The sequence below is a fragment of the Dasypus novemcinctus genome, chromosome 30, assembly GCF_030445035.2.
Source record: "Dasypus novemcinctus isolate mDasNov1 chromosome 30, mDasNov1.1.hap2, whole genome shotgun sequence".
Lineage (NCBI taxonomy): Eukaryota > Metazoa > Chordata > Mammalia > Cingulata > Dasypodidae > Dasypus > Dasypus novemcinctus.
The window spans coordinates 25,629,254-25,641,385 of NC_080702.1; the positions used below are offsets into that span (position 1 = coordinate 25,629,254).

Sequence of the window (12,132 nt, forward strand, 5' to 3'; positions counted from 1 at the left end):
CTCCTGTGGATTCCTCACCCTGGCTCATACTTTGTATCTGATGTATCCTGCCAACTGCACCCATTGTCCCAAGTATGGCAAGAAGCTGTGTAAAAAAAACAGCTTCCTGCCAAAATGAAGTAGATACATCAGGCCAAAGAAAGACTTGGGCAAGTCCAGATTGGTGAGTAATGAGCATTTATTTAGGGAACGTATGTGGGCTCTGCATCCTCAGTGATCAGAAGAGAGAGCATTTTCTGAGCTTGATCATCTGCCTCTAGCACATGAATTTTTCTATGGGGTGTTAACATTTGGTTCTGTTATATTGAAAATTATCTTCATTACAAAGCCTTTTTTACTCATAGGTGTTTTGAAGTTGTTCTTCTTACTATCTAGGTTTTCTAAGTTTTGATATTTTTCAAATCATAAAGTAGTATTTTCTCACTGTAGATAATGTGGTTTTAACAGAAAAGTATAAGACAAAGTCAAAAATCACATAGAATTCCCACCACCCCTTATACTTTGGGTATCTCCTTTAAGCCTTCTTTATTTTTTTTAAAGATTTATTTTTTATTTATTCCCCACCCCCCACCCCCAGGTGTCTGCTGTGTCCATTCGCTGTGTGGTTCTTCTGTGACTGCTTCTATCCTTATCAGCAGCACCAGGACTCTGTGTTTCTTTTCATTGCATCATCTTGTTGTGTCAGCTCTCCGTGTGTGCGGCACCATTCCTGGGCAGGCTGCACTCTCTTTCACACTGGGCGGCTCTCCTTACGGGGCGCACTCCTTGTGCGTGGGGCTCCCCTACGCGGGGGACACCCCTGCGTGGCATGGCACTCCTTGTGTGCATCAGCACTGCGCATGGGCCAGCTTCACACAGGTCAAGGAGGCCTGGGATTTGAATTGCAGACCTCCCATGTGGTAGGCAGATGCCCTATCCATTGGGCCAAGTCTGCTTCCCTAAGCCTTCTTTATATGCAAAGTAATATTTTTCACAAAAATCTAGGCTGTACTCCATGTGTAGTGATGTGATGGACACTTTTTGCATTGCTTCTCTCATTTATCCACTACAACTATTATTATAATCCCTGGCTTACTAATGAGAAACTGTACAGGTAGTTTAACTCAAATTGCCTTTATCCCACACAATTTTCCTTCTCATCTAGTGATTGAGAAGCTGGGTCTGTGTAGAAAGAGAGCTTATTTAGGAGCTCAAGCAGAGGGTGTGCAGACTCTCAGTCTGACCTAGGAGCAGTGGAGCTTCTGTCCATCACATGGACAGAGCATGTATTCAGAGACAGAGTCCAGCTTCTGGTGGTTATCCAGTATAGTGCACTGTGATGGTTAGGCTGTGCCAACTCTGCCAGGTAATAGTGCACAGTTTTTTGGTCAGGGAAACACTGGGCTAATTGTAATACAAGGTCATTTCCTGGACTTTAATTGTTCATGAGTTGATTGCATTGATGGCTGGTGTAGCAGTTTGGCATTGTTATGAATTCCAAAAATAGTTATTGAATTATGTTTGTAAACTGGTCTGTCGGAGGTATCAATTTTAATTGATTAAATTATGATTAGGACCTAGGGCCATGACAGTAGGGTATTGAGACCCTGCCCCTTTGTGGACAGGGACTCACAGAGAAAAGACATGGCAATGGACAGAGTTGGGATTTTTTTACCTGGAGCCCAGGGAATAAGCACAGAAAGAAGCAGCACAGCTGAGCCCAGAAAGAAACAAGCCCCAGAAAGAGAGGAACCCAGGAAGCCTAAACTATTAGCAGACATCAGCAGACATCTTGCTCTAACATGTGGCAACAGACTTTGGTGAGGGAAGTAACTTATTCTTTAAGGCCTGGTAACTGTAAGCTTCTACCCCAAATAAGTACCCTTTATAAAAACCAACCAATTTCTGATATTTTGCACCAGCTCCCCTTTGGTTGACATACAAAATTTGGTACCAGAAAGTGGGGTCATGCTTTTGTAATTACCAAATGCTGGAATGGTTTTATTAATACAAAGTAGCAAGGGGTATTTTTTAGAGGAATTGTGAGAGGCTTGGTAGAAAAGACCTACAGTGCTTTGAAGAGACTCTTGATAGTAATATGGACACTAAAGGGACTTTTTGTGAGGCCTTAGAAGTAAATGATGAAACTATTATTGGAAACTGGAGGAGAGGTATTCTGTGTTTTAAATTCACAGAGAACTTAGCAAGATTAACTCCTGGTATTTTATGGAATGCAGAGTTTTAAAATGGCATGCCTGGGCATTTAGTTGAAGAACTTTCCAAAGTAAACTCAGAGAATGAGCTTGGCTTCTCTTTGCAGCTCATAGGAAAATGCTAGATGAGAGAGATAAGCAAAAGATGAACTGTTGGGCACAAAGAAATCAGAAACTGATTTCAGAAATTCCAAGCCTCTAGAAATCAGGCTCCCAGATGATAGTGTCCCATTTGAGGGCTTAACTAAACTTGGAACTTGTAAATCAGAATTGAAGATGCAGTTATTTCAGAAAGACTTGCGGAAAGTCTTACTGTCTAATTGTTTGGACTCCTGCTTCATGCAGGCTAAACCAACAAATTTTTTGAGAGAGCTATAAGAATAAAAACACTGTCAGCTTGGACTAAAAGGCACATGGAAAGGAGAGATCAAAGGAGAAACAGCTTAATTAAGAGGAAGCTGAGATCTGGAATTAAGACATTCCCTTGGGCCAAGAGAGGAATCCCACCCATGTGTACAGATAGGGTGAGTTTGCCCTGGCAGTTTAAGAAGATGGATGTTCCCACCCAATGTTTGGGGACAGTTTTGCCACCCCAGAGTACAGAGAGTGTGGAGCACATTCCCCAAGGATTAGGGAGGTTAAGGTCACTACCCCACAGGTCTGAATGGGGTGGGCCTGTCCCCCAAAGGTTAGGGAAGGCCAGGTAGTCAAGTCATTGCTCTGAGAGGATTGAGCCTGTATGCCAAAAGTTAGAGGGAATGTTTTCTTCATGTCACTGTATTAGGGTGTTTAATACTCTAACCCAAAGATTGGGTAAAGTGTGCCAATCACCCCCAGCACTCTTGGAGGGTGAGGTCTGGAGCTTGGTGACCCCCCAGATACTTGATGAGGGTGAAACCAAGAAAATGACCATTGGGTAAGTGAGTGAAAAGTGTGAGTTCCCATGAGGCCCCAGGAAGAAACCATCACCTTAAGAATTACTCTCAGACTCTGACATCTAATGAAGTATGTCCTACAAATTTACTGAACTGTAGAGGACTCATGACTCATGTTTCCCTCCCAATTTCTTCTCATGATAATGAAAATGTTTATCCTTTGTCCATTTGTGTATTGGAAGAAGATAAATGGTTTTGTAAGTTTCAGAGTTCTACAGCAGATAGGACTTTGCCCCCAGGCAAACTGTATTTTATAAATACTCTTTATAAAAACCAACTAATTTCTGATATTTTGCAACAGCACCCCATTGGCTGACTTAGTGTGGAGTGACATTCAGGCTTGTGAGTGTGGAAATTGTGGCAGCCTGAACTTTCACAGCTTATTTCTTTTTTGAGGTCATCTTTCTCAAGACTTTTCTGTCTTTATGAGGGAAAAATCAGAGGAGGAAAGAATGGCTGAATGGCTGACAAATCATGCTCAGGTAAGTAGGAAATTGATTTTTCTATACGAGCACATACTTCCCCTACCAGGTATAAACTTTTGTTTCTAATGGACTAGAGCTTCTTCAAGCAAATATGCCTGCTTAGGGACTGGCGCTCCAGTCTTACTGCCTCAGGTCTCTGGTCCTCTCCTAGTGTTGAGAGATTACATAAGTGAGATAGTCCTACTATCTCAACATTTGCTAATTCATTCTCTCATGCATGCTGGCTGTATGCTATCATTTTGCTATGATAAATGGTAAGGGAGGGAATGGATATTTTCTAATTTCAGAATTTGTGCAGTCTTTGAAGAAATGACTCATTGGTAAGCATTCTTTTTTTTAATATCTGTGTACTTAGGACTGTGCTAAGTACTGTCTGGTAGCTAAAAATGAGATCATAAGAGCTCACAGTCTAGTTGCGTTGAGATAAATCCAACCAGGTGAAAAAGATGTACTTAAAACCACGCAATTAGGTGAGATCACCAACTAATGTATAGACAGGTAGGAGAAGAGGAGTCAGGCTCAGTGAGCCCTGAGGTTAAAGATGGATGACCATAGAATCCTGTGTAGGTATTGGGTCTCCCTTTCTCTTTCTTCAGTGAGCATTCAGTAGAGATGGTACTTGGCTGATACCAACCTGTATGTGATGGTTTAGGACTCAGTGACATTTGAGGACATGGTTGTGGATTTCACCCAAGAGAAATGGACATTGCTGGATCAAGCTCAGAGAAATCTGTACAGAAATGGGATGCTGGAGAACTATAAGAATCTAGTTAGTCGGTAAGGCAGGTACCATTACTTTGGGTAGTTTCTTCCTGGAACAGATATTTCTTAAGTGATTATATTATCAGATCTGTGCTAATTAATGGCAATGAAGTGGTAAACAGGCAGATGTTTTCACGCTCATTGACCTTACTCTCTACTGTCTGCTGAAAGTAAAGACCTCTTCCTGGCGCTGACTTTATTTTCTCTAAAGATAAAAGACTTAGGGCTTCTTAAATGTGTATTCAGGCTTGAGCCTGAGTTTCAAAGGCAAAGATCACCAATACTTTTGGGGTATAATGAGACAGTGCATTTACATTTTAGGTTCATTTGAAAGTTTACTGCTTCATTGGATTTATCATAACTATTTTGTTGTTTCTCAAGTTATAACCGACAGTACTAAGAATCCCTGAAAAGCAGAATCTTGGTCCCTGGTTTGTCATCCCTTGCATGTTTTCCTTACATCATGCATCTTTCTCTGAGAGTGGGACAGCAGCTCCACAGACTCAGAGAAATCTTTCAGATGGAACGAAGGGAAGAGCTGAGGACAGTGAAGAGTTCTCTAAGATGAGGAAAGTGCACATCGGATTTTTAAATGACAGCCCTAATCCATAAAAGGTGCTGTCCATTTGGAACTGTTAAATATGAATATGAATAAGATGCACTTTTTTTGAAAATCCTACATCCATTTGTTTTTTGGTGTTCCTTGGATACATTGAACTTGCTTTTTTCTTTGGTTTTCTATCTTCTTAAATTTTTTTTGGCCTTATAGTAAGCTCTCCCCACCCCCATCCTTTTTTAAAAAATTTATGACTTGCATTCAGTTCTTTAACCATTTCCTTTCAGGTTTTCCCCCTGGTTACGCCTCTCTCTTTTCTCTTTCAGTCTCAGTGTTTATAGAATCATTTCTTAGTAAGTCATCTACCAAACTTATTATTTCCAAACTTTTGACACAGCCAAACTTCTCAGTCTTCTCTTCTCATCTCTTCTCTCTCTCTCTCTGTCTTCCCCCACCTCTTTTCCTCTCTCCTAGCTCTCTCTCTCTCTTTCCCTTCCTCCCACCCTCCCTTTTGCCATTTTAATTCCTTTTGAATGCAAGTCACTTTTTGCAAGCTAGGAAACAGAATCACACTAAGCCAGTCTAGTCCTCTGGTGATCTGGGCCTAGTCGTTCAATCTTCAGCAGAATGCCATACTAATACCAGGTGTAACAATGGATTGTAAAGAACATCTTGATCTACAAAAGGACAGAATGACCCAAGTCATATGCTGGCCACCCTATCAGTGAACCATATCAGAGCTGGCCAAGAATTGGTGAAGGGAGGATGTGTTTACATTTTGAAAACCTACTCTGAGGTTTTAAAATTTCCTGGTTGCTGTCAATTAGAATGCAGGTAATTATATTACAGATGCACCCACATTAATATTTGATTTTACCAAGGTTTTCCCTAGAATACAAAGTTAGAGATAAGTGTAGGAGATAAGATACTTAGATATTTTAAAAATAAATTATTGGGAGAGGGTGTGGCTCAAGTAGTTGAGTGCTGGCTTCCACATGGGAGGTCCTGGGTTCAGTTCCTGGTGCCTCCTAAACAACAAAAACAAACAAGGGAAACAAATGAAACCAACTCAGGGGAACCTATGTGGCTTGGTGATTGAGTGCTGGTTTCCCAAACACAAGGTCCCAGGTTCAATCCCCAGCCCCCGGTACCTCAAAAAAATAAAAAAATAATTACTTAATAATAAGAAATTATGCATACTGCATTTTTCCATTTTTCAAGAGAACAATTTGACAATGAGGAGTATTTAAATGAAACTCTCAACCCTATAAAGGGCGGTGGTGGAACACTTTGCACTACAAAACATCTTCCCATTTCTCTATACAATTGCTATTCTTTCATGATGCAGTTCAAGTGGTAAAACTTGTCAGGTGCTTTTTCCAGGGCCAGATGAAAAATAAAGCAAGCCCTAGTCAGCTAATTGTAAGCTTAGTTAACATCTTTGGGATGGACCCATAAAATCTGTCCATAGTTTTGTTAAATATCTGAAGAATTATTTAGCTCTTAGCTATAGGTTCTGCCAATGTCTTAAGGCTGGGATCAGTCCCCCCTCTGACTCTTCTTTGGGCTGAGGTGGGTATTAATCATCAGAGTCTGGAATGCCGTCACCTGAGTAACCCCAGTAGCATTTGGATGCATAACAGGCAATCCACAGATGGTAAAAATCAAGCAGGACTCCAGGATGCCAATGATCAGGATAGGAACCACCCAGTCTGCCCTACCCCTGGTCTTTGCTGATGTAGCCTGCCAGCAGGAGGGAGCCTATGATAATGAGACTGCCAATCAAAAACCGCACAGTGGCAGGTGCAATGACCTTATAAGGACTCATAGAAGGGCTTTTCTTAAACTGAAGGCCAGTGTAGCCATTGTCTGTGCTGGAGAGCCTTGAATATTTCACTTTACTACTGGGGATTACATACAGGTTGGTATGAGACAACATCATAAGATGACACAGCTACAGTCTCCTAATTTTCCCAAAGACAGGTGGAAGGTCAGTGACTTAAATCCAGCTCCACCTGACACCAAAGTCCACACTTTCATTCACTCTGCTATGGTGTGGCCTGCCACTGTGGATCACTGTGGCAGGCTGCCTGCACACAGAGAGCTTGCCCACAGTTGGCAGCCCAGGTGTCCAAGCCTACATGGCATGCCTCACCTGATTGCCATCCTGCCCACCCCCAACCAAGACCAGGGGGGCACGAGAAGTCTTATTTTTAGCTAAATTTTAAGTCAGTTTGAGAATCAGTATTACATTGGTCTTGAATGATGAACACCTTCATTCCATTATTTCTTTAGCCAAGAACTTTTTTTCATTCTATTTCAGAATGGGAGATTCATCTTAATACCAAATGGTCAGCACTTCAGCAGAATACATTGCAGGGGAAAACATCCAGTGTGGTGCAAATGGTAAGAGTCACAAGGATAGTAAGAGTCACAAGAATAATTCCTTGTCTTCCACATGAGAAGAAAATTGGAAATTCCATAAGATAGAAAAGCACAGTAACCCAAAGAGCCATCTGAGACACGGTGATTCACCCACAAGGAAACCTTTTTTTTTTTCTTCAGGACAAAGCCTCTGAGTGTCATGAATTTGGCCAAAACTCTAAATTCAAACTTATTCATTGACAGAGAGTTCCCTCAATTAAACATTTTCATATATGTAAAATATAACAGAACTTTCTGGAGAACAGTCACTTCATTCTACATGAAAGCACTAAGAGTGGGACCTGTATGCATGCAGTGCAAATGGTCAGTCAAATATATAAAACACAACCACAGACATCTTCAATCACACCTATGTTTCTACATAAAACAGAATTTGGGTTTTGGAGGAGAAGCTCTGAATAAATCTAGAAAACTTTTATAAGTCATTATAATCTATCTGTTATAATCTATCAACAGGCGAGAACCTACATTGGAAAGGGACTATATAACTGTGGTCGATGGGAGAAAGCTATGAATGAACACTCGTGCCTTAAGACTTACAAGAGAACTTACATGAGAAAGAAAACTTATGAGTGTAGTAAGTGTGGAAGTGCCTTTAGAATGAACTCTGCACAAGAACCATACTGGAGAAAAACCTCACAAGTATGATCAATGTGGAACAATCTTCAGTCAAAATCTATTACGTCTGGTTCACAAGAAAATTCACACTCAAGATAAACCATGTAGGCAAGCCTGTACTTCCTCCTCACACCTTATGAAATGTGTAAGAATTCATGATGGAAAGAGGCTGTATGCTTATGGAAAAGCCTTTACTTGTTCCACAAGCCTTTTTGTACATATGCAAATTCACACTGGAGAAAAACCATATGAGTGTAATAAATGTGGGAAAACATTCACTAAACTCTTCAAGTCTTATGATACACAGGAGAACTCACATTGGAGAGAAGCCTTACAAATGTAAGGAATGTGGCAAAGCCTTTGCTAGTTTTACAAATCTTACTGTACATGTGAGAACTCACACAGCTGAGAAGCCTCATCTGTGTAAGGAGTGTGGGAAAGTCTTTCATAATTCCATGTGCTGTGAAAGTCATATGCAAACTCACCCTGGAGTAAAACCCTATGATTGTAAGGTTTCATTCACTCTATGTGGGAAAGCCTTCATTTGACCCTCATTTCTTATTCAGCAGTTAAAGAATTCACAGTGGGGAAAGGCCTTTTGAATGTAAGGAATGTGGGAAAACCTTTAGATGTTCCTCATACCTTAATCAGCATAAAAGAACTCACACTGGAGAGAAGCTGCATAAATGTAAAATATGTGGAAGAACCTTCACTGTTTCACCAAGCCTTATAGTACATATGAGAACTCATATAGGAGAACAGCCCTTTGAATGTAAGGAATGTGGGAAAGTCTTTACTCAACCCGCATAGCTTATTCAACATTTAAGAACTCACAGTGGAGATAAGCCATATGCAAGGAATGCACAGAAGCCTTTAGTAATTCTTCCTACCTAATGAACATGTAGAATCTTCACTCTAGAGAAAGGCCTATGCTTGTAAATAATATGGAAAAGCCTTCATTACTTTCTCACACTTATTGAACATACAATAATGTATAGTAAATGTAAACTTGATCATAAGGAACGTGTGTAAGCTATTCTTGGTTTATCAAGTATTAAGAACTGAAAAGAAGTCATGAATTAAGGGGTGTGGGAAAGACTTGACTCATTTCACATACTTTAATATTTATGCATGTGCCCATCCAAAGGAAAAAACTATCTTAACACTTTATTAAGTATATTTGATTTAAAAGCTGTAATAAAAAACAATAATTACAGATAACATCTAAAAAGCTTAAAGGATTTAAAAACTGTAAAAACAAGAGGCATGGAGTAATGAAAACCCAAAGACCAACCATGCTAAAAGAGAATGAGTGAAATTAGTTGAGTTTTCTGTTTTCTGTTTGTGTGTCTATTTGTGTTTGTCTGATTGTTTATTGTATATTTTCATACATACAGGTGGTAATATATACATTAACAAATGAAAATTCTTATGAGAGTTGTATTGAAATTGCCAAAATTTTAGATAAGCTATATACACACACCCACATATGTAAATGACTACTCCTGGAGCAGCAAATAAGAAAAGCCAAGCTGGATGAAAAGGTCATATAGAAATCTGAATATAGAAACTATTGGAAGAAGAAATATGTTTTTTCCTAGGCTCCTTGATCTACCCTGCCTCCACCCCACAACCTTCCCCTAACCTTGACTGAATTCAAGACTCTCATTAAAACTGGTTGAGGAAACTATTGGAGGAAGGGCTAGGTGTGAAAAAATGTGAATTTAGCTTAGAATTCTATCTACTAGGCCTGGAAATTAAGAATGATAGTGTCAGAGGGAATACCACAGAATAAACCTTATATTGCTTTACTTGTCCTGTAAATTTCCTAATTTAAATTTTTTGACAACCTTGGAATGACAGTAATTAATAATCCAATTGTCAAACTTCAGTAAGTAAAGTCCTTGAAGGTTATGGAAAAGAGGAAAAGAAAAAGCGTTTCTTGAATAAATTATAATTGTTTTAATTTTATTCATCTTAGATGTAATCCCCATAGGTTTATATGGAAAAACTAAATTAGCAGACACTTTTTTAGATCTTTAAGATGATGATAATTGTAAGTTTGTGTTTCATGAAATTAAGTTAAAGAAGAAAATGTAGTTCTTTCCTAAAGTGAAGTGACTAGTTTTTTACAGAATAGAATGAGGGATGTTAAGACAAAACTTAAATGGAAATGAAGAGTAGGTTTGTGAAGGGAAGCCAATATGGCTCAAGTAATTGGGCTTCTGTCTACCGTATAGGAGGCCCAGGGTTCGAGTCCCAGGGCCTCCTGGTGAAGGTAAGCTGGCCCAAGTGGAGAGCTAGCCCATGCAGAGTGCTGGCCTGCACAGATGCTGGCCTGCATAGAAAGCTGGTGCAGCAAAATGATGCAAAAGACACAGAGAGAGACAATAAGACAGCAGACCTGGGAGCTGAGGTGGTACAAGAGATTGAGCACCTCTCTCCCACTGTGGAAGGTCCTGGCATCAGTTCCCAGTGCTGCCTAAAGAGAAGTCAAGCCAACACAGAAGAATACACAGCAAATGGACACAGAAAGCAGACAGTGAGCACAAAACAATGGGGGAAGGGAATAAATAAATCTTTTTTAAAAAGTAGGTTTGTAGAAGTGAATTCATAGTCAATACTGATTAAAATTTGATAAGCTTGTTTAAGGGAGTGTGTTTTTGTCCTAAGATAGAATGACTGGTCTTCATCAGGGCAGAAATATGTAGCACAAGACTTGAATGGATACAAAAAGTTTTAGAGGGCTTGTGAAAGTAACTTTTGTCTGTTGCTGACTGTAATCTAATAAGCTTATTTAAAGATGAAATTTGTCTTATGGTGAAGTAACTAGTCTACATGGTTATAAATGGTTGTTAGAGGTTGGAAACAGTCAAAGTAGATACAAGCCCAGATATTGGTTCTTCTGAGGTCTACAGAAACTCACAGCTTCTATGGTCATGGCAAATTGCTCTGGAGTTCAGTGCCATGTCAGTTGGCCCTACTTTGGAGTTTGTGTTCCTGAGAGTGATGGAATTGGACTCAGATGTGATCTTTCTACACATGCCTCTTCTGTTAATTTTACCAGACCTGTGGTTGGTGCTGGGGTTGGTGTATACTCAGGGGACCTGAGTCTCTAGACTGTTCATGTAATAGCCAGGCCCTCAGCCTCAACGGACTTGCAACTCCTACCCTCTGGTTTATTGGACTTACCCTGGCCAGCTAACAGGGAGGTGAAGGTCAACTACCACACCACGGAGCCAAGAGTGCCTACAACTGTAAGCAGGAGAATTACATCCATCATCCATGTGAAATCTAAGCCCCCTCTTGATACAGAGGTGGAATGGACATAACCATCCCAGGGTCCACAGGATGGAGGAATAGAATATGGATTAGAGTGGACTTACTGATATTCTACTACGGAACTATTGTGATTAGTAGGGGAAGGAAATGTAGCATAGATTGGAAAAAGTGGCCACAGTAGCTGCTGAGGGTAGGGAGAGGGAAGAAGAGATATGATGTGGGGGCATTATCAGGACTTGGAGTTGTTCTGGGTGGTACTGCAGGGACAGTTGCTGGACATTTTATGTCCTGCCATGGCCCACTGGGTGGACTGGGGGAAAGTGTGAACTATAATGTATTATCCATGTGGTGCAGCTGTGCTCCTGATGTATTCACCAAATGGAATGAATGTCCCATGATGATGGAGGTTGTTGATATGGGAGGAGTGGGGTAAGGTGGGTGGGGGGTATATGGGGACCTCATATTTTTTTATTGTAACATTTTTAAAAAAGAGAAAAAAAAGCAGAGGAAAATGTGGGGGAAAAAGCTCTTTCTAAAAACGGAAGGTTTTCAATGTAAATGACTGATTCCAGAAAGCCACTCTTAAGCAGAAATCTATGAGTTGATATTGATATCAAAAAGTAACTCCATAACAGAGAACCCTGTCAGATGCCACCTCAATCTGTTATGATCAAGGATAACTAGGATTTATTTGCCAAATAGTGTACTGATGCAAAACTGAAGTTTGACTTTTTATTAAAATATATTAAATCTGGTATTAGCTGCCTATTTCAGACACTTTATACTTACAGAAGATCCATGTTGCACGCTAAACTTTTTTTTTTTTAAGTGTATTACCTTTATTGTTGAAAGTAAAT

The 12,132-nt window shown here is 40.1% G+C and overlaps 1 protein-coding gene and 1 pseudogene across 1 annotated transcript; both read left to right on the forward strand.

The window, feature by feature from the left end:
• Positions 1-3,579: 3,579 nt before the first annotated feature.
• Positions 3,580-8,023, forward strand: ZNF559 (zinc finger protein 559). Its single transcript, XM_012523505.2, has 4 exons — positions 3,580-3,609; positions 4,265-4,385; positions 7,254-7,336; positions 7,832-8,023. The coding sequence occupies exons 1-4, from the start codon at positions 3,580-3,582 to the stop codon at positions 8,021-8,023; spliced, it is 426 nt and encodes a 141-aa protein (XP_012378959.2).
• Positions 8,024-8,129: 106 nt separating this feature from the next.
• On the forward strand, positions 8,130-8,898 carry LOC105745708 (zinc finger protein 559-like; annotated as a pseudogene).
• The last annotated feature ends 3,234 nt before the right edge of the window (positions 8,899-12,132 follow it).